The sequence below is a fragment of the Myotis nattereri genome (assembly GCF_964212035.1).
Source record: "Myotis nattereri genome assembly, chromosome: 13".
Taxonomy (NCBI): domain Eukaryota; kingdom Metazoa; phylum Chordata; class Mammalia; order Chiroptera; family Vespertilionidae; genus Myotis; species Myotis nattereri.
Genome location: NC_138088.1, coordinates 61,855,128 through 61,876,965, shown reverse-complemented (window position 1 = coordinate 61,876,965; position 21,838 = coordinate 61,855,128). Strand labels below are relative to the sequence as shown.

Here is a 21,838-nt window from a genome sequence, read left to right as displayed (position 1 = left end):
CACGCACACGCACACGTACACGCACACGCACACACACACATGCGCGTGCGCGCGCGCACAAACATTCCTCCTCAGCTAGGTCTTGGCTCCACCTGCTGGACAAGCAGGGACAAGCATTTCCAATTGCAATCCTCTCACCAACAGGGACAGACACACATGGGCTCCCAAACAGCTTCCTGGGAGGAACTTTACAATACTAGGATGCTCTCTTCCCTCCATCCTTCCATTCCAAGGAACAGCTTTTCATTAGGAATACCTGTGCTTTCAGAAGAAATCTTCTTTCTGTAGCCTCATATTCGCACAAGGAGTGGAAGAAAAAATATAGCATAGAAACCTTTCACTTTCAACAAAGATAGCTTCACTTTCCTCAGCTGATTTCACACACAGTGATTTTGGCATTTGAACTTCAAGGGATTCACAACATTCAGAAGCGAGGACGCACTGCTGGATGCTGATCACATTCACATTGACGATACAGAACATAGCACAATAATCCTACTTCATCGCATGGCCCCTTCAACAGGAATGCCTATGCCTGCCACGTGCTCAAAACAGGGCAGAAGTACATGTTTATTTCCGATTACGGTGGATGGAAATGGTTTCAAATTAACATCTTTCACAGGGAATATGACCACTAGCCCGTGCTGCTCGCTGCATCAGCTTCACAGATACACCTGCTACAACCAACACTCTCTGCTCTCTTTCAAAAGGCCACAAAATCAGCAGCTTGGACACGCTCAGAAAGTCACCTCAGAGGGAACCTCAGTGCACCTGTCTCCAGGATGCCCCTTCAAAGGGCTGCAAGGGGTGCACAACCCACAGCAAAAACAGTGACTTCAGGGAATTCGTTCTCATCAAGGATTCTCTCTCAGCACGGATAGTTCTCTCTCTCTCTCTCTCCCTCCCTCCCTCCCTCAGGCCCTCCCACCCTCCTGCCCTCTCTCTCTCTCTCTCTCTCTCTCTCTCTTCCTTTCTAAAATAATAAAAAATAAATAACTTCCTACCAAAATAAAAACATGGTTTCTGCAACAAGCCATTCAGCAGAATCTGTTTCTTGGGGCACTAACACGTTCCCATGACAAAAACTGACTGCGTCTAGCCCCACCCAAAGCAATGACAGCCTCCCCGGGACTGACTGCACCCAAAGTGGCGGTCTACGGTATGGACAGACTCAGCATGGACAGCCCTGCCTCACCGCTACTAAATGACTAACTGTGGAAACAATGGCGGCCTCCACATCAATAGCTGCCTGCTTCTTCAGTCATGGCCATCCCCAAGGAAATGGCTGCCTCAGTCACAGCGGCCTCCAGGTCACTGAGGACCTCAACCATGGTCGCCTCTCGATGACCATCGCGGGAATAACATGTTCTCGCCAGACCCCAAACACTCCCAGGACAGACTGGAGGCTCCACAATCACAGCCTCCTGGGGAATCACTCACTGCCTCCACAATGCCCGCCTACAGGGGACCAGCTCACATCCTCAACGCACCGGATCACCAGCCCAGGGCAGCGCTCTCGAAGGCCTCCCTCTGCAGGCCTGGGCCACAAACTGGTCACACATCTACACCCGTCACTTCACTCCATTCAGCCATGGAATCATGGCCGCCCTGGACAGCCTTCGGGATTTTCCAGGATTTCTTTGTCGGGTTTTTTCCGGAGACATTTTAGGGGACCTGAAATTTCAGCACCAAGGACAAAACCACACTGTGTTTTCCTGCAATGGCCACAAGAGCGCGGCAGAGGATCGCTTGGCCGCAGGGATGGCCTCACAGGCAGCGTCCTTTCACCTTGGCTCCTCCAAGATGCTCTCTTCTCAGTCCGAACACAAGAAAAACTCGGGGAAATTGTGGAGCACAAAATGCCACATTTCTAAATCCGCGCCTCCTCATGCGCAATAACACAAGGAAGCACAGAGGGGAATCCTAAGCTTTAGGTCCCTCCCTGGAATGGAACAGACCTGCTATGGGGCAACCGGTAAGAGACGACCACCAGAGCCAAAGGGTAGAATTTAGGAGCCTTTCTTAGCTGGCCAGCGACTGCAGTTACAGCACCCTGCCGTAGCAAGGACCGAAGTGCAGACCCGACCAGATGTACAAGTAAGCTTTTATTCACAAAAACCACAAAACAGTTGGCTAAACACACACAAAGTTCGTCACTCCATTTCTCAACACAGGTCACAGACTCATACCTTTGAAAGGCCACAGGTTACACACTCATACCTTACAAAGGTTAGGCTCTTCACCCCTGGCTAAACCGTGACCTGCTTGTAAAAAATGTTAACAGGAAGCTGTGGTCTTTGGACCACTGAGTTGACAGAAACACATCTAGAGCCCTTGGGTCTTGGGACCACTGAGTTCACAGGGAAACATTATCTGGAACCCTCAGGTCTAAGGATAATTGTGCTGTCCTGGTTCTCAGGTACAGAGGAATTTGCTTTCTAACACCAGTAACATCACCATCAATGGGACATTCACATTATAATCAAGAAGGCATTCAATCGAATGGGATCATTTATGCAATTCAGAAAATCAAAATGACTTTTCTATTGTTAAGCCAAACTGCAGGGTTAGAGTTAAACTATAGTTTCTACCTGGGATGATTGCTACCATACTTCACCTTGATGTACTAGAATCCGCTCCAGATGAGAACAATGGTACTACAACAGTTCCTAGCAAGCTAGAAAGGTTGGCACAACTATAGCTGTGACAAAATGGGTTTTCCTGCTGTGAGGCTAGGGCAGAGAATGAGGGCAGGCCTATCTTCTGTTCTCTTATTTACAGCTATGACCTCAGGGAAAATCTGCCCTCTCCCCCTCCACACTGCCAACACCCCTCCTACCTGAATGGACAGAACGGAACTTGAAAGAACTAAGCAGAACTAAGCAGAAATGCACCCTCCTCCCTCTTCAAGGACGAAGCAGGGACATGCTCTTCTCCCTCTCCTCTATCTTGTCTTGCAAGGCTGGGCCCTCAGCCAGCCCAAGCCGCCCCCCCCCCCCGAGAGTGACCACAAGAATGCTGGTATTGTCCTAACTCTCCCAAACACCCACCTGAGTGGACCAATGAAGCTCCAGAAATGTAGCTAAGGTCCTAATAAGGCTATAGTGGAGGACGGCTCCAACCTTCAGAATGTGATGGTCACTTCCTGACCCTTATGCTGTAAAACCCTGACCAATCTCTGTAACTCACGTCACCCCTAAAGCCCACCCCAAATAGCTAGCCCTATATAACCTTTGTTCTCCTGGGACACGCTCTCTCGCCTCACCGCTGTGCCGGATAGAGGCTGGGAGCCAATTCTAGAATTGATCAATAAAGACTCGTTGCTTTTGCATCGGAGGAGGCTCCCTGGTGGTGGATTATTGGGGACCCCGAACTCTGGGCATAACACTACCCAGGTCCCCGGCCTGTGCTTCCTGGAAGAGGTAGTAGAGGCATCCTGAACTCAATGACAGCTGAGAAGGAAGGTGCATTTAAGCAGCAAAGCAGCACCTTGGCCTGTGGTCTATACCTCCACACAGGTGGAATCAAGTGAGAACGTGCACAGCCAGGGCAGAGGATGCTCCGAGCGTGGGAGGCACAATCCTCCCAGGCAGCTCTGGAGAACACACTTTCAAAAGACTCAAACTTAATCCCATGGTCCCCAGTGGTTTCCCTATCAAAAGCAAAATTATCTCGGCAGAGCGTTAATGAAGAAAGGCAGGGATATTAATGAGCATCTGTGAAGCCTAAGGAAATAAGATATTCGAGTGTTAAGAGAGAGGGAGAGAGAGAGAGTAGGAACACCAAGAAAGAACTGCAACTGCTGGTTATATAGTGCCCTGCTTCCTTCCTTGCTCCCCCGCGCTCTGCCCAAGCTCCCCGGGCTGGGCTTGGTTAAATACTCGCTGGGTGACTGAGTACTCCTGGTGTGGGAGTAAGTAATTAAGCTGAGGAGGCTCTGGGAGCTGCCAGATGCATGCCCTGGGGGTGTTCTAGGGGTGTTCGCAGACCCTGCTGGGCCAGAGCCACTGCTCCTGCCCAGGGATTAAGCTGGCAGCCTGGGCTCCTTGCAGGCCCCCCATGGCCAGGCCGCCCCCCGGCCTCCAGGCTTCTGTAGTTGCCATGACAGGGGCACAGCGCCCACCCTGCCTCGCCTGAGCTCAATCCCGGATGGCCGTGATGCCTTTGCCCCATTTTGCTTCCATTAAAAATGTCTGTGTATTTCCAACCCTCAGCAACCGGCTTCCGCCAGCGGAGACAGCCTGCGCCCTGGGCGAGGTCACCCCGAGGAGACCAGGGGCCTGTGGCTGCCACAAAGGTGGTGGTGAGCACAGCGGCTGAGGTTGGGGCCACACCAAGGCTCCAGGGTCTTCACGGCCTGGCAGGCTGCCCACGGGACCCCGCTCAGAGAAGAGGGACGCCGGCCTGGGCGGGGAGGGGCCCGGGTGCTGAGACGACGCCCCTAGGGTCGCCCTGGCTCAGCCTGACTAGCTCACGCTGGCACCGGCCAAGCCCCCTGGGCCACCTTCCTGGGGCTGCCCGCGCCCAGCCCCGCCCCCGCCTCCAGGCCCACTTCCGTATATGTGGCGGAGTCACGTGTTAGGAATACGGGCGTGAAGCCAGCGCCACCATGTTGATTTATGGCACCCCTACGTCCGGGCAAGAACGCGGCCACGGACCAGCCGCCCGAAGTTCTGGCCCTTGTGCGCAAGTGCGGAAGTGTGCTGGCCCCGAGTGTGACCGGTTTCCGGCCGGTGGTGCTGCGCCGGCTTCCTGAGACGTGTAACGGCTGGTGGGCCGCAGCCATGGCTGAGAGGAAACCTAATGGTGGGGGTGGTGCCGCCTCCACCTCCTCGTCCGGCACTAATTTACTCTTCTCATCCTCGGCCACGGAGTTCACCTTCAACGTGCCCTTCATCCCGGTCACGCAGGCCGCCGCTGCCTCCGCCTCCTTGCTCCTGCCTGGAGGTAGTACGGAGAGGGTTCCGGGGGGCGCGTCTGTGCGGGGAACGGGGCGGGGGCCTGCGGTGACGAGGGTCGGACTGGAGGTTTTCCTTCGGTCGCCACCCGCCTGGTGGGTGGCTGCCAAGGCCGTTGGTGGGCAGTGTGAGCGGCTTGGGTGCTTTGGGACTCGGAGGCGGGGTCGGTCCCAAGGCTTCCTTTGCGCCCCTTGAAGGACCCGTTCGGAGGCCGGACACTCCTGCCTGGCGGCCCACACGTTTGGTTGAGCACTTCCTGGTGTGGCAGGTCCTGGCGGGAAATGCAGGTGACAGCGCCCCCTCTCTCAGGATGCCGAGGATGGCCCCCAGGATACGTGGGCGCCCCCCAGGATGCACCGTCTTGAAAGAGGAGGGTTGCAGCCTGTGCCTCTCGGTGCGGATACTGCCTGTCCGGGCATCACCGCCTCCTGGGCGCCTTCCTGTTCCCCTGGTCCCCACTCCTGTGGGCGCCTTAGCTCCTTGTCCGCATGTTTATTCCTGTGGAGAGATGGCTTTTTAACAGCTATGTGGCATAACCCAGAGGGTGGTGTTTAGAAGCATAAACTGTTCCAGCTCCGGTCCTGCAGGAACTCACTGTGACCTCAGGCATGGTACTGTACCTCTCTACACTTCAGTGTCCACTTATGTCCAGCCTCATAGGGCTGTAATGAGAAATGAATTGAGTTTTAAAAAAAATATTTGTATTGATTTCCGAGAGGAAGGGAGAGGGGGAGAGATACAAACATCAATGATGGGAGAGAAACATTGATCGGCTGCCTCCTGCACATCCCCCACTGAAGATCCAGCCACGAACTGGGCACCTTCCCTTGACCAGAATCGAACCAGGGACCCTTCAGACAACAGGCCAATGCTCTATCCACTGAGCCAAACTGGCTAGGGCAATGAATGGGTTTTTGTAAGGCACTGAGTATAGTGCCTGGCACACAGTGCTGTATAAATGTTTGTGAAATAAACACGCATGTCTGTCTGGAATGTGGGCTTTTTGAAGGTGAGACTTATTTACCTTTTTGTTTCTAGATCTTTAGTGACTATCACATAGATTCTTACTCAAGGGTACATATTTTCCCACTGAATACTTTATTCTTGCTTAAAGGACGAAAGTCTCATGGAGAAGTGAAGGGCAAACTGGAGGCCCTTGCACATGCAGATTCCCCTTCACTTGTGTTATGTTTCTTCTTGGTGCTTATCACCACCCGACAGGTACACATATTGTTTATCTCATCCCACTGCAATGTAAGTTTCATGAGAGCAGGAATTTATACCTAGAACAGGGATTTGAAGGATGAGGAAGGGCATGGTATGCAGTAGACCAGTTTTTTAATAGATATTTGTTGAATGAATGAAAGGATGGGCCTCAGGAATATGTACCTCTTGCTTTGAAAACTGGTGGGAAGGTTAGGCATTGCCGTTTTCGTAAAGGACTAGCCTGGCTGTAGGAAGTTGAAGGAATACATAAGGTCATACATGCAGCTAATTCTGTAACAATTATTTTTCCATCTATAAAAAGGATTTGGTCACAGCCGCCATAGCTCAGTGGATTGAGTGTCCTCCCATGCACCAGTATGGAAGGGTATGCAGAAATTAGGGCATTGGGAGAGATAGGCGTATGTAAAAGTCTCAAGTGTGGGAAAACCTGCAGATTTGTCAGGATTTGGTGGTAGCTGCTCACATTCTCTTTCCTCCCACTCTTCGTCTCTCTTCCTGTCCCTTCTTCCCCTCTCCCAGGAGATCGGTGTGACTATAGTGTGTGTAGGCGGTGAAATTAGAGGTGTGTTTTGGAAAGACTGGAGTGTTGTGAGCTTGCACTAGAATAAAGCCTGCTGTAGCAAGAGCCACCAGCCTGGAGGCCATTGTGAATCGGGCAGGAGTGGATGGCACTGTAGCCATAATCAGCCACATGGGGCATAAAGAGCAGGGAATGGATAGGAGAGATTTCAGACCATAAAAGTGTTGGGACTTAGGGACCCACTGGTGACCAGACTGTCTGCTCTTTGAACACAGATGCTCCTTCTCATTCAGTTTTAGCCCCAAGACCTAGCTTCAGTGCTGGCACATAACTACGTTGTACATATGTCTTGAATGAGGATCTGAATAATTGAATGGAGAGTATGAGAGAAGGAGAGGCGTCTGTGAGATGTGGTTTCTGGTTTGAGAGGATGGGTAGATGTGGTGTTAGTGAGATGTGGTGCAGGAGCACATGGGAGGACAGTGAGGATGATGGACTCCGTTCTAGGTGTCCTACTGTGCCTGCCACAGTATCGAGGAAGCGGTTGGAAAATAGGTTCAATGAGCACAGCAACAATGTGCTCAACAATGAGCACAGTCTCATTCGATATGGACTTGGGAGTGTCACAGGATACAGGTAGGTGCTCACTAAAGTTGTGTGTCCACATGTCATTAGAAAGTGCCCCTGAGGTGAGGCTGGATCATGATGAGATCAGTATTTCCTTTGTAATGGATGCTAATCTGGAAAAAAGCTTCTTGAATCAGTTGATCCCTAAGTCGTCTTAAAGGATGAAACTCACCACAGACTTTTCTCCTCCCTGTTTTCAGTGGTTGAGAGGTGGACAAAGAAATACAGATGAATCCACATGAGGTTTACATAACTGAAAAGAGAGTGGGAACTGGAAATACATAAGAAAAGCAGAATAATAAAAGCAGACAGGGGCCCTTGGGCAGGCCGAGGTATTTTATTTTTAGTCACAAAGGAACAACCTAGAAGAGTATTTGGAATAGTGGATTATCTTAGTTAAATTGACGAAATACAGTAGAAGCAACCTAAAGACTTCATCCAGAATCTCAGCAAGCCGTGCCCTGCTCTAGCAGGTCAGTGTGGAGCCCGGAGCTTGAAAGAAGGCTCCCTTTGTCAGGTCTCCAGCAGGGACCTCAGTGTGCCTGTGTGCCGGGCGTGGGTCCACCTCTGATTTGCTCCATGCCTCCAGAGGTAGGAGATAGAGAGAATGAAACAGGAGAAGGAAAAGCTTAGGAAGAGGACAGTGGAAGTGACAACAAGCTAAAGGCTCGTGAGAGTTTAGTAAGGCTGGTCTTTTGAGGCTATGTAGAGGAAAAATGCTCTGATTTTACAAGTTGGAAAAGAGAGAAGATAGATAGTTTGATGCTGATAATACCCACAGTGAAGATCAAGTTGGGCAAAGGGAATCGAGGAGAACTTACCTGGCTAGAAAATGACTTTTCTAGTGATTTGGTGCTCGGTCATGATGGGTTATCTGGTTGGAGACTCTGATTTTAGGGATGGCAGTTCGTTGTTGGCCTACTTTGCCTGTACCTGTGAATACGAATTCTACATGTTCATTTGTACAGTGAGTGCTTTATGGGTAAGAGCCCTGACACACCCTGCTTGTCAACAGAGTGAGTATCTGTACTTTAGGTTCTTGTCATGACTTTGGAAATAAAATTATGTGTGTTAGATTTTTTACCAGGAAAAAAGGGAGTATGCACAAGAAGATGTAAAATAGTAGATACAGATTTTGTTTATAATTTTTAAAATGTCTAAATACAAGTATATATAATTTCTATATATTTACAAAATAAATAATGTCTAACTCTATTATTTAAAAAGTATGGAAAGGTATGCACCGAAATATTGTTGAAGGTGATTATCTCTGGGTGGTGGGCTAATGAATGAATTACAATTTTTCTTCCTTTGGTTGTTTCCTGTTCATATTTTTCAGTTTTTCATTACAAAGAGAAGTTTTCAAATAAAAAATAAACGTTTTTCCTTTTTTCTTCCTGTAAATGCAGACATGTAATTTGGAACAACACAATGAGAGGTACAAGAACTAGGTCTATAGAATGATAGCATACCTTCTAAACCATTTGCTCTTTTGTCCCTTTCAGAGGATTCCACAGATGTTGGGGAGGAGGACAGCTTTCTTGGTCAGACTTCTGCTCACACATCTACCCCGCAGACATTTAGTTACTTCTCTCAGGTATCAAGCAGTAGTGATCCATTTGGGAATATTGGACAATCACCATTAACAACTGCAGCAACATCACCTGGACAATCGACATTCTCCAAGACCCCAGCTGCTCTCCCTTTTACAACCGGATCTCAAGATGTGTTGAATACATTTCCACCATCCTTTCCGAAGGATCAGTATGTTGCTCCAGCTTCTTCACAGACGGGCACAAATGCTTATTTGCCTGCGCAGCCAAGTAGTCTCCCTCCTTCAAATGTTGGGAGCCCACCCCAAGGACTATCCCAACAAGGATACAATCCCTATCGCCATACTCCTGTGAGCAGCAGAGCGAATCCTTACATTACACCACCACAGCTGCAGCAGTGCCAAACACCAGGCCATCCCACCCATCTGCCATCCTCTGGACCCCCTGTCCACATGTACCAGATGCCTCCAGGATCTCTGCCACCGGTATGGAGACATGTTTTTGTATCCTAATTATGCACTTTAGTTTTTAATCTCTCTCACTTAGCCTATGCTTTTAGAAGCACAATGCTTTTTATAATATATATGATGACAAAATATTTTCAGAGGATATTCTTTGTAAGATGTATGCTTTGTAGCAAATGTTCTTTTACAGGTAGCTCATTGAAGGTTCACATTTTAGTTCTCATCTGTAGTGAAGTAGTAACTGATTTTAATAAGTTAATCTGTGCCGGAATTTTTAGATTTCAGTGTAAGGTACCAATGATAAATGTGATCTAAGGACCAGTGAGAGTTGAAGCAATTATTATCTTAAAACACTGCCAACATCTCATTTTTAATTATACTATTCAATCAAGATACTAAATTATAGGGACTAAAATTGATTACTCCTGTAATTTCTTTTATTTACATTTATGGAGTTTGGATCTAGACAGTTAACTTCAGTCTCAGGAGGGTAATGGAGTAACATTTACATTGGGTTATGAAATTCCCTTATGTTTTTTCCCCATCTGATACCCAACTGTGACTTCCAAAGGGAAATCATCTAAAACAAAAAAAAAATAGAAACCATTAAAAGATAGCAGTATTATTATGAGTGTAACCTAACTTTACTCTTGGGGACAGAGAATGGCTTTCATTTTACTTAATTAAAATCATACTGATGCCCAGACTCTTGATAATGGGTCCGAAGCATCTATGAAACTGTCCTTGGAGCTGGCATGACAGTCCTAACTTTGTCGTCCCCTCCAGGTTCCTCCTTCAGTGCAGTCAGGGCTGTCCCCTCCAGCACAGCAGCAGGCACTCGCTAGACCTGTGGGCTCCTCTGTGCCAGTGCCGCCTCCTTTTATGCTTCAAAACCAGTACGAGCCTGTTCAGCCCCACTGGTTTTACTGCAAGGAGGTAGAGCACAGACAGCTCTGGATGCCTTTCAGTATGTTGGACTCTTTGCATCTTGAAGAAGTCTATAATTCAGGTAAGCACCATCTATGCATAACTTAGATCTGATTTAGCGAGAGAGAACATGAAGGTATTTATCCATGGCTTACTTTTTGTGAATGTCACATTCCTTAATGTAGACCCCACAAGACTCAGTACCTTAAGATGGTGATTTTAATATAAGTTCTGAGTTATTTGAGAAAGGTAGCTGAAAAAGTGTTTTAGTAATTTTCTTACTTGTTTAAAGGATTTTTCTGATTTTAAATCAGAGAAACAGAATAGCTCATATAATCCAGGTGTCAATTTTTTTTTCTCCTTTTTTTTTGGGGGGGGGGGGGGTTAATTTTCTTATTTCCCTGATTCATTTGTATGTATAGAGCATTTTCTATGTAAGCCTTATTTCTTAAGATGCTGTGGAAAAAGTATTCCATGGTCAGGTGAGTGTGGAAGTACTGTGACTACATCTCCCATTTGAGACAGACAGTGCACAGGAGTGTGTTCAGGCTGTGAGAAGTCCTGCGGGAAAAAAAGGTGTCTTTGTTTATCTTGATGATATCTCACCATGGGACTTAAAAATTGTCTAATAATATTCTTCAGAAATATGATTCATAAATTTTGCTGCTTTGGTTTAAAACAATTACCAGTTATTTGAATTATTTTATGTTCATGTTTTAAAATTTTGCCTTAGTTATTTCTTCACTTAAGATCATAATTTTGATCAGCACAGATTAGTCTTTAGCTCTTTTTATTTTTAATGTTTTAAAAATCTATTCTTTTTTTAATTTAAATTACTTATTTATTTATTTATTTATTTATTTTAACTCCTCACCTGAGGACCTGCTTAGAGAGAGGAAAGTGGGGAGAGAGAGAGAGAGAGAGAAACAGCAAAATGTGAGAGAGAAACATACTGGTTGTCTTCTGTTTTCAGCCCCACTGTGGATCAAACCCACAACCCAGATATGTGCCAATTGGTAATCGAACTGGCAACCCCCCCATCCATGGGACAATGCCAACCAGCTGAGCCACTCCTGCCAGGTTTAAGGTATTTTTAAATAAAAATGAGCTTAGTTCTTTGTCTTTATGAATCAACTGGTCACTGTATTCATTACTTATTACTTTATATATGCCTCGTAACTGTTGGATTAAACTGTGGACTTTGTGCTCCAGTCCAGCCAGACCCTGAGAGTGTGGTTCTAGGCACGGATGGAGGGCGCTATGATGTTTACCTCTATGACCGAGTGAGGAAAGCTGTATACTGGGAAGAGGAGCCCACCGAAGTGAGACGCTGTACTTGGTTTTACAAAGGAGACACAGATAGCAGATTTGTTCCCTATACAGAGGAATTTAGTGAAAAACTAGAGGTAGGTGGGCTTTATCCCTTTATGCTTTTCTTAACAAAATGTAGGCCCTGCATACGTTGGAGCCTCATAAAATACCTCCCACAGGGAGCAGACTTTGTTTACAAGAGTCTTTCTTTCTTTTTTTAATTAAATTTTTTAATGTATTGATTGATTTCAGAGAGAGAAACATTGATTTGTTGTTCCATTTATTAATGCATTCATTGGTTGATTTTTCCATTGAATTTTAGAGAGAGTGGAAGGGAGGGAGACAGAGAGATAGAGAAACATCAGTGTGAAAGAGACACACATTGATTTGTTGCCTCCCACATATGCCCAGACTTTGGCCAGGTACCTATCTGGAAAATGAGGTACATGCCCTTCACAAGAATCAAACCCATGACCCTTCCGTCCGTGGGCCAGCACCCTCTCCACTGAGCCAAACTGGCCATTAGTTGATTCTTGTATGTGTCCTGACCAGGGATTATACCTGCAACCTTGGTGTCTGAGGACACTGTAACCAACTGAGCAACCCAGCCGGGGCCAACAGTGCCTGTCTTGATTCTGTGTACAAGGAAGATCTTTGGTGTCAGAAAGTTTTGGGTGGGAGTGTGCAATCTCATGTAATTGTGAACTTAAAATGTCTCCCGGGAAGCCCTATCTGATTTGGCACAGTGGATAGAGCGTTGGCCTGTGGATTGAAGCATCCTGGGTTTGATTCTGGAGAAGGGCACATACCTAGGTTTCAGGCTCCTCCCCAGCCTGGGCCCTAGTCAGGGTACATGTAGGAGGCAACCAGTCACATCGATGTTTTTCTCTGTCTTTCCCTCTCTCTTCCGCACTCTCTAAAATCAATGGAAAAATATCCTCGGGTGAGGATTAAAAAAATATATATATCTATACTAATAAAAGGGTAATATGCTAATTAGACCAGGTCGACTAGACATCTTCTGGATGTCCGACTTCCTTCCGGACAAAGCCATGGCAGCGGGGGCCAAGGCAGAGGTGGGTAGGGGCGATCAGGCCGGCAAGGGAGCAGTTAGGGGGTGACCAGGCCAGTAGGGGGGCAGTTAGGGGGTGACCAGGCTGGCAGGGGACCAGTTAGAGGGTGACCAGGCCAGCAGGGGGCCAGTTAGGGGGTGACCAGGTCAGCAAGGAGGCAGTTAGGAGGTGACCAGGCTGGCAGGGGGGCAGTTAGGGGGCGACCAGGCTGGCAGGGGGACAGTTAGGGGGCAACCAGGCCAGCCGGGGACCAGTTAAGGGGCAATTAGGCCAGCAAGCAGAGGTGGTTAGGGGTGATCAGGCAGGCAGGCGAGTGGTTAGAAGCCACCAGATTGCGAGAGGGATGTCCAACTGCTGGTTTAGGCCCCATCACTGGGCCTCTAATCTATACTAATAAAAGGGTAATATGCTAATTAGACTGGGAGAGTTTCTGGACAAAGCCATGGTGACTGGGACGAGGCAGAGGTGGTTAGGGGTGACCAGGCCAGGAGGGGAGGGCAGTTGGAGGTGATCAGGCCGGCGGGGGGGGCGGGGGGGGGGGCGGGGAGGCAGTGGGGGTGAGCAGGCTGGCAGGGGGTGCCTGTTGGGGGCGAGCAGGCTGGCAAGGTGGGTTGCAGTTGGGGGCGACCAGGCCGGCAAGCAGAATGGTTAGGGGCAATCAGACAGGCAGGCAGGTGAGCGGTTAGGAGCCAGCGGTCCTGGATTGCGAGAGGGATGTCCGACTGGGCCTAAACCAGCAGTTGAACTTCCCCCGAGGGGTCCCAGATTGGAAAGGGTGCAGGCTGGGCTGAGGGACAACCCCTCAATACACGAATTTCATGCACTGGGCCACTAGTGTGTATATATAAAAGGCTAATATGCTAAGTGTCCCTCCTACCATCTGACTGGTTGCTATGATGCGCACTGACCACCAGGGGGCAGATGCTCAATGCAGGAGCTGCCAAGCTGCAGTGACTTGGCAGCAGCAGTTTTAGGGTGATGCACCCCGAAACCAGAGAGGAAGTAGCCTGATTTCTCACAGGGCCTTGCAATTACACCTTGGGCCATGGGTTATGTTGTTGCTGGGACACTGTCGCCCAGAACCTGGTGTACTGCACACTTGCATTTGCGTTCCACACTTCTGTGACAGCAACTTTGCAGAGTGCCCTCTCGCACTCTGGGACCTCTCGGGGGATGTCGGAGAGCCAGTTTTTGCCCGATCCCCGCAGGTCAGGTCGAGGGACCCCACCTGCCGGAGGGATCCCACTCACTCCGCAGATGCTGGGAGGAACCGAGGGAGGTTGGCTCCAGGGCGTGTCCGGCCCATCTCACCCAATCCCACCCCGCTGTTCACCTTCTAATTAATTTCTTTCAGTGTGCACCAATCCATGCACCAGGCCAATAGTAGTAAAAGAAACCAATTTTATTTAAAAAATGTCAGCTAGGGGTTGAATTGTGTCGTAGGCTCTAGCAGCTCAGAATGTGACTTGTTGCACATGTTATTAAGATGAGATCATAGTGGAGTAGGGTGGGCCTCTGTTCCCATGTGACTGGTATCCTTACAAGGGGACAGACAGAAGGCGAGTACTATGTGAGAATAGGGGATCGGAGTTATACACCTGTAAGCCGAGGAACAGTACAGGTTGTTGACAAACCACCAGGAGCTAGGGAGCAATGAAGGAGTTCCCTGTAGGTTTCAGAGGAAACATGGCCCTTTTATACCATTTGCTCTTCTGACACCTTGATTTCAGACTTCTGGCCTCCAGAACCGAGGGAATACATTTCTGTTGTTTTAAGCCCTCAGTTTGTGGTACTTTTTTTGGCAGCTCTAAGACACTAATACTCTAAATCTTGGTGTTTGCCTCTGTCTAATGCAGATAATGTTATTTAGGAATGAATGAAAGTAATTAAGTGAGGTAATACATGTAAAGTGATAAGTATGGTAACCAGTTAGTACTTGAGAGCTGCTATTACTGTTTTTTATTACCATCATAGTTGTAATTTTCTTCCACTTTTTCTCAATGTGATAAAGATTTGTATTAATGGATGTATGTTGTTTTCATTATTGTAGGTTGAATATAAAAAAGCTGTAACCACAAATCAGTGGCACCGCAGATTAGAGTTTCCAAGTGGAGAGACTATTGTTATGCACAATCCAAAGGTAATGATAGTTTTTAGGATATTAAAGTTTTGAGGTTCATTTAAATAATTTTGACAAATATATTTGCTAAACATTTATTTTTATTCATTTCTGCAGTAGGGATATATGTATGACAAGTCCGTTGCTTTAAGTTTACTATAGTTCACATTGGTCTGTGGCACTGCCCCCTCCCTGCAGGCATGTGTGGGAGGCAACCAGTTGATGTGTTTCTCTCACACTGATGTTTCTATCTCTATGCCCCTCCCTTTCACTTTCTCTGAAAACCATTGGAAAATTTATCTTAGGTGAGGATTAACAAGAAAAATAAAATAAAATTTAAATTTGTTTCATGAAGTTTCTGTTTATGGCAACATTAGCTGAAGCTTAGTATACAGCATAGAAGTTGCTGGATAAATTTTTGCACTTGATCAGAGATCAGCTGACTTTTTCTGTAAAGTGCTAGAGAGAAAGTATTTAAGGCTTTTTGTGCCACATGGTCTTTGTGACAGCTGTCAACTCTGCCCTTGTAGCCTGAAAGCAGCTACAGACATTGAGCATGGCTGTTTTTAAGCAAATTGTGTCAAAACAAGTGGTGGGCCAGTTTTCCCCTGAAAGTCGTAGTTTGTCTACCCTGCCCTTAATGAAGGTTTGTTTCAACCTTTGAGACGGAAAACATATTCTTCCTCTTTTTATCGTCTTTAGAAACTTGCTGTGTTATTTTTTTTAAGGTATTAATGGTATTGGCATTCTTTCATTTACCACCCTTCATCTCTGAGCCACAGGTATTTGCACTAAGATTTTCCTCCCTGCCCTTAACGGCTTTCAATTCAGGTCAAGGGCACATACCTCAGTTGCAGGCTGGATCCCTGGCTCTGATCAGGGTGCGTTCGGGGCAACCAGTCAATGTGTCTCCTTCACATCAGTGTTTCTTTGTGTCTCTCCCCCTCCCTTCCACTCTCTCAAAAATCAGTGGAAAAATAACCTTGGGTGAGGATTACGAGCAACAGAAAAGATTTTCCTCCCCGGGCGTATTGGAGCTGAGGTTGAGGCGTTTATGCAGAAGCCTCCAGCATAGTGCTTGGCCCACAGTGGTTGTTCACAGCAGGCCATGTGCTTATTATCGGAAAGTATAAAGTAACTTATATTCTAACCACATCTGTAGTCCTTAATTTCTTAAAATTTATCTTTATTGTTGAAAGTAATACAGATGTACCCTTTTCTTACCCATTGACCCTTCTAGCCCCCTTTCCCCATCTACAATCCTTATTGATATTTAAAAAAATAAAAGTAAAAGCACATTTATATGTCAACAAAATTTAAACGGTACATAAAGGAGTGAAGTGAAAATAAAAGCCCCTTACTCTTCTGTATCCTTCCAGTTTCTCCTCTTTTTTTATTTTTATTTTTTTTGTGGAAAAAAGAATACAGATGGACTGTGTTTTACCTATGTGAAAATTACCGATCCACTTAAAATAAAATCAAGAGGGTATATACATTCTAATCAAGTCATTGATTATTTTCATGATTAATAAGAACTACACTTTACACAAAATACTTTATCAGCGGTTGTTTTCATCAATAAAACAATAGTCATAGTTTCACAGTTGAAAAAGTTACATGTTAAAATATTTTACAGTTCCTTGTATATTCACCAGGTTCCATTTCCTAAAGGGCTTGTAATACAAAGCAGAGTAGAAGGAAAAACCTCAAAGTTGATTCCTTTGACACTAACTTTTACACAGGACACTAAGAACCACAAAAAGCTTAGGTTCTATCAGAAAATAGAGACTAAATTCCATTCTTGATTAAAAAATCCAATTAGAAACATCTTTTAAAAAAACACACTAAATTCCACAATATGGTTAACAGATTTCAAATTAACAGCAGTGTAAAAATTTTTACATACACAATTTTGTATAGCTGAGAATATAACAAAAAGTTAAAGCATGATTTTTCAAACAGTTGATTATTTCTTGCTAGAATGTGTTTAAAATTAGGTTTTACTTTCTTTAAACCTGCTCGTCCCCCCTCCAAAATAGTCACTGAAGGAAATATTGCTCAAGTGACAAATGAAACTGTAGAGCCAATAGTCAGTTATACCACATTCAATGACGTATGGCTGGCCATAGGAAGTGATCAATTGGAATTGATCTCTGATACTAAAGTACCTGGAAGCAACTATGTTGTCATGATTTAAAACATACCCTAGTCTCCCATGTAACATTTAATTCAGTTTTTGGTTCTTTGTCTTCTGAGAACCACCTGTCCCTTTTTTCTTATTTTTAATGCTGTTTGCTTAAACTCTGCTGGGATTTCCTTAATATTTACTTTGCTTTTAGCTAGATCACTTAATCTATATTCTTTATCAAATTTGTTTACACCTCTCAAACAGACTTAATTTGGTTGTAATAACTCTTGAAAATAAATATCAATGACGAAATATGGTATGTGGTATGTGTTTTAATGGTGGAGAGGTCCCAGGGAAAGTGGACTAACTGAATTGATGTGGAAAGAGCAAAAATTGTATAAATTCTGTGCAAGGAAGCTCAAAGCTTTTTTGACACTCAGGTAAAACACGGTTGGTTCTCTGTTAAAACTTCACTGTCCACCATCAGAGTCTCAGATTTGTATCATGTCACTGAGTTTTCCTGTAATCAACTCCTGATACAGAAAAGACTGGGATGGTAGAATGTATTATAACTGAATAGATCTAAGACACAAAATGTGAATCATGAAGTTTTAATAAGTTATGAAATCTTCTGCAAAAGAATAGATTGGTTTCCTGCTTAATAGAAAGTAAATTCTTCTGAACTATTCCAAGACAGTTTAGAGAAGGAACTTCCCCTAATCTTCAAATTTATTTTTCCTGTTGGCAATATTATATACATGCCTTAGTGAAGTACCTAAATCTCCAATAATTATGCCCTTTAAGGGTTCTAAAATAGCAAAATATTAAGAGTATTTGTATTAGAGTCCTTGTTCATTATTCAAGACTATAGGTAACTGATTTTCATAAGTGAAGATTTTTTAGTGATGCTATTTCACTAGAGTATGCAATGTGTGCTCTTTATAAAGTTGTATTCCAATCATATGCCTAATCTAGAAAACTCAGTAAATTATCGCACTTTTTTCTGGTGTGGCACCTGAACATTTGCTAAAACTATTAACTAGGGAATTAATCATTTATTCAAATACTGAGGAAAATATCAGATTCTGGAGTGATGACTAGCCTTAACCCCTACATCTTGGGTTAATGTTTTTCAAAATGTTTAAGAATGTATCCTTTGCTCAACTTCAATTTAATAAAGTTGGAGAATGAGCCCTAACCACTTGGAAATGGACATAATACTGCTTTTATTACTGAGATATTAGATAAATAGTCTAAAATGGTAAAAAGTTCATGGTTTCCATTTCCCCATATTAAAAGTATTATTCATGAACATACCTCTGTAGAGGGTTAAGCAATCAGGAAGATACTCTAAATTGTATTAATTTTGGTAACAAACTTCATATGATTGAGGCATTCTCGACTATAAAAGAGGATGGAAGATGGGGATTCATGTAAAAAGAAGAAAAAAAAGGATAAACTTTAATCAATCTTTTTAAGTAGTTATTCACTAGTGTCAGTATAAATGGGATAGTGCCTGAGCCTTCTCCAAAGACCAAGAGAAGAGGTGACCATTGCTGATATGAACAATAAAACATTTGGGGTGCAAAGCAATGCATGATTATGGGACAGATTATGAAATAAAGAATATATATTAATGATACTTTCTTTTTCTTTTTTTTATATATTTCATTGATTTTAGAGAGGAAAGGAGAGGGAGAAAGAGATAGAAACATCAGTGGTAAGAGAAACTCATTGATTGGCTCCCTCCTACATGCCCCCTACTGGGGATCAAGCCAGCAACCCAGGCATGTGCCCTTGGCCGGAATCGAACCTGGGACCTTTCAGTCCGCAGGCCAACACTCTATCCATTGAGCCAAACCAACTAGGGCTTAATGATACTTTCTATAATATAAATAGCTTTTAATAAAAAAAAATAAACTTTTTAATAACATTAATACTCCTATTTTTCTGGAAAACATGCATGAAAAATGTATTCAATTCATCAATTGCAAAAGGAGGAAAAAAATCAACTTAAGGTGAATACCGCACAATTCTGAAGCAGAAACTATTCCTGCTCATTCTTTTTTTTTTCCTGCTCATTCTTTCTCTGTGATTAGTTTACTTTATGGGCCCCCAGAATTTCCCTGGGAAATAAGAATCAGATTCTTACATTCTGTCCCAGTTTCTCTTCTTGATGGTGACCATGCTTATCCTTTTGTGTTTTACATTTTTTAACCTTTTGTTTTGTGTACAAACAGAAAAATTTTGCATAACATCTTGCATGCATTTTTTTAAAGAGGTATTTTCTTGACATCAGGTTTAATTTAATATAGTTGGATTAAACAATATATGTCTTCCTAAAAAGTGGTGGATAAATCAGTGTTTGGCATTGAAAATGCATTTGTAAATAGACTCCTCTATTGCAGGTAACTTTTTCTTAATTTCTTACATGTAAACTTGGGTGTTTATATTACATTTCTGAATTGAGGTATATTCTGATTTAGTTGTGTCATTTTCTAACAGCATTGGAAATAATGGTATTGATTTGCTTATGGTATTGATTAGTTTTAATGGTTAATGATCCCTAGCAGGACCATCACAGATTGGATTTGGGGGAACATTGGTAGTACTTGATGTATAAATTATCCATACTCTCAAGTAGTTTATTATGTATTGAAATACCATTATTTTGTCTGTAGTGGAAGTGAATTTGGTAGTGAGCTGTCATAATCTTCCTGTTGTATCTTGAAGGTTATTGTTCAGTTCCAGCCTTCGTCAGTGCCAGATGAATGGGGGACCACACAAGATGGACAGACCAGACCCAGGGTTGTGAAGCGTGGAGTTGACGATAACCTTGATGAAATTCCCGATGGTGTGTAAACTTGGTTTAGGACCGATGTCATTTCTAAACTTCTCTGTTCTGCCATCATCCTTTAGAATGATGACCAAAAAAACAGTTGTAAGGATTTTCTGCCATATCAGGTTGGCACATATCTTTAAAAAATTGTTATTACCTTTTTATCTTTATTTTTAAATTTAGAATTCTGTGAAGGTATACAAACCATGTAATGTGGACTCTTAAAATATGTATTGTTTTAAAGAAACACTTTTCTGATTGAAAATAGGCTTTTGGCTGTGTTTTTGGGCTTGTTTTGTCATACTTAAATTAGTTTGTCTTACTCTAGTGCTGGAGTGGCACACATTTTCTGTGAAGGCCAAATAGTAAATATTTTAGGCTTAGCAGGCCATATAGACTCTGTTGCATGCATTCAACTCTAATTGTAGTGTGAATGCATCTATAGACGGCATGTAAACAAATGGGCATAGCTATGTTTCAATAAACTTTATTTGTAAAGAACAGGCAGGGAGAAGGATTTAGCCTGTGATCCATAGTTTGCTAACCCCTGCCCCAGTGTTTGTGCTCTGGTTCTCCTATTATACCATTTAAAGTATGGATTTTATTTTGACAGTTACATACTTTAGATTTGTTTTATTGTCTTATGAGATTACAAAATGAATACACTTATTCTGAATCTGAATGAAACAACCAGAGTAAAATAGTAGATTTTACTTGGAGATGTCCCTTTATATAGTATATATGAATCTAACAAATAAAAGAGAAGGATTTGGGGAAAAGATTTTAAAATTTTACATTGACAAATTGCTTCTCCATATGGGATTTAGTGCCCTGTGGAGTTCTGAAGAAATCACAAGGTTATGGAGCCTCTGTAGGTACACAACTGCTGGTCATCATATGCTGATAACTTCTGGGACCAGAGACAGCCTGCTTCCTCCACTCCTTGGTTCAGTTGACTGTTATGTACCAAGACTGGCTTTGAGTTTTGTTCTTCTAATTTGGTAGAGGATAAAGACGCTTATTAAGTTGGAAGGGTCATGAATTCCTTTGGTAAGTTTGTGATGACAAAAGGGATATCTAGAATATTGCTATTCAGTTAAGAAAACCCAAACAAGTTTTCAGCTTGTGCGTATATTTGTTTTTCTTCTGTAGGGGAAATGCCTCCTGTTGACCATTTGGTGTTCATGGTGCATGGCATTGGGCCGGTATGTGACTTGCGCTTTAGAAGTATTATTGAATGTGGTAAGTGTTAGTCATTTCATGGTATGATTTGAGAACTAATGAAAGGACTTTTAAATGCTCATTTTTAAAATGGTTTCCAGCTGAGAGACTCTAAAAGGAGATTTAAATGATCATTGATAGTATTAATTTGTACTTGATTTGTTGTTATGACATGTATAACTCATACAATTTTGGACTATGAAGAATTACATGGGATCATGGAAATAATTTAGCCTTTCTGACAACCTCTGCCTGAGCAGCTCCAGCAACTAGGAACACCTGTATATCGAACTGATTTATAGAGAATTAGTTGTGAGAAGTTGTTTAATGGAAGTATGAATCTGCCTGGTTTACAGAAATATTTTATTTTTTATTGACTTTTTGGGTGGGGGGAGAGAGAGAAGTATCTATTTGTTATTTGACTTATTTATGCATTAATTGGTTGATTCTTGTATGTGCCCTGGCCAGGGATCGAACCCGCAACTTTGGTGTATTGGGACTATACTTTAACCAACTGAACTACTCGGCCAGGGCTACAGACATTTTTGAAGTTTTACTTTTATGTCTGTATAATAGTTCATATTTTTTGAATACCTGGTGTGCGTCAAGTATCTTGCATGTGTTGTACCATTTCACCCTCACAATGAAGCCTGGGGAGCAGGTGCTCTCACTGTTGCCCCCACTGTTCGATGAGGAGCTGAGGCCCAAAGGCTGGTAACCTCCCCCGATCCTGGTCTGTAAGTTCTGGAGCAGGTAGTTTGGCTTCTGAATTTGTACCCATAGTGCCATGCTGTCTGGATGTGATAGTTAAAGTTTTTCAGTCGGTTATGCATACCTCTAAAATAATGAAACATCTGAAAGATTTTTCTAA

The 21,838-nt window shown here is 43.9% G+C and overlaps 1 protein-coding gene across 1 annotated transcript in view; it reads left to right on the top strand.

Moving 5' to 3' along the window:
- Positions 1-4,706: 4,706 nt before the first annotated feature.
- SEC23IP (SEC23 interacting protein) overlaps positions 4,707-21,838 on the top strand; it is a 42,710-nt gene continuing 25,578 nt past the window's right edge. Inside the window, exons 1-7 of the mRNA XM_081105171.1 lie at positions 4,707-4,947; positions 8,838-9,370; positions 10,136-10,358; positions 11,489-11,682; positions 14,711-14,800; positions 19,641-19,761; positions 20,899-20,988. Coding sequence (XP_080961297.1) covers positions 4,785-4,947; positions 8,838-9,370; positions 10,136-10,358; positions 11,489-11,682; positions 14,711-14,800; positions 19,641-19,761; positions 20,899-20,988 — 1,414 coding nt within the window. The 5' untranslated portion in view covers positions 4,707-4,784. The remainder of the gene's footprint in view (positions 4,948-8,837; positions 9,371-10,135; positions 10,359-11,488; positions 11,683-14,710; positions 14,801-19,640; positions 19,762-20,898; positions 20,989-21,838) is intronic.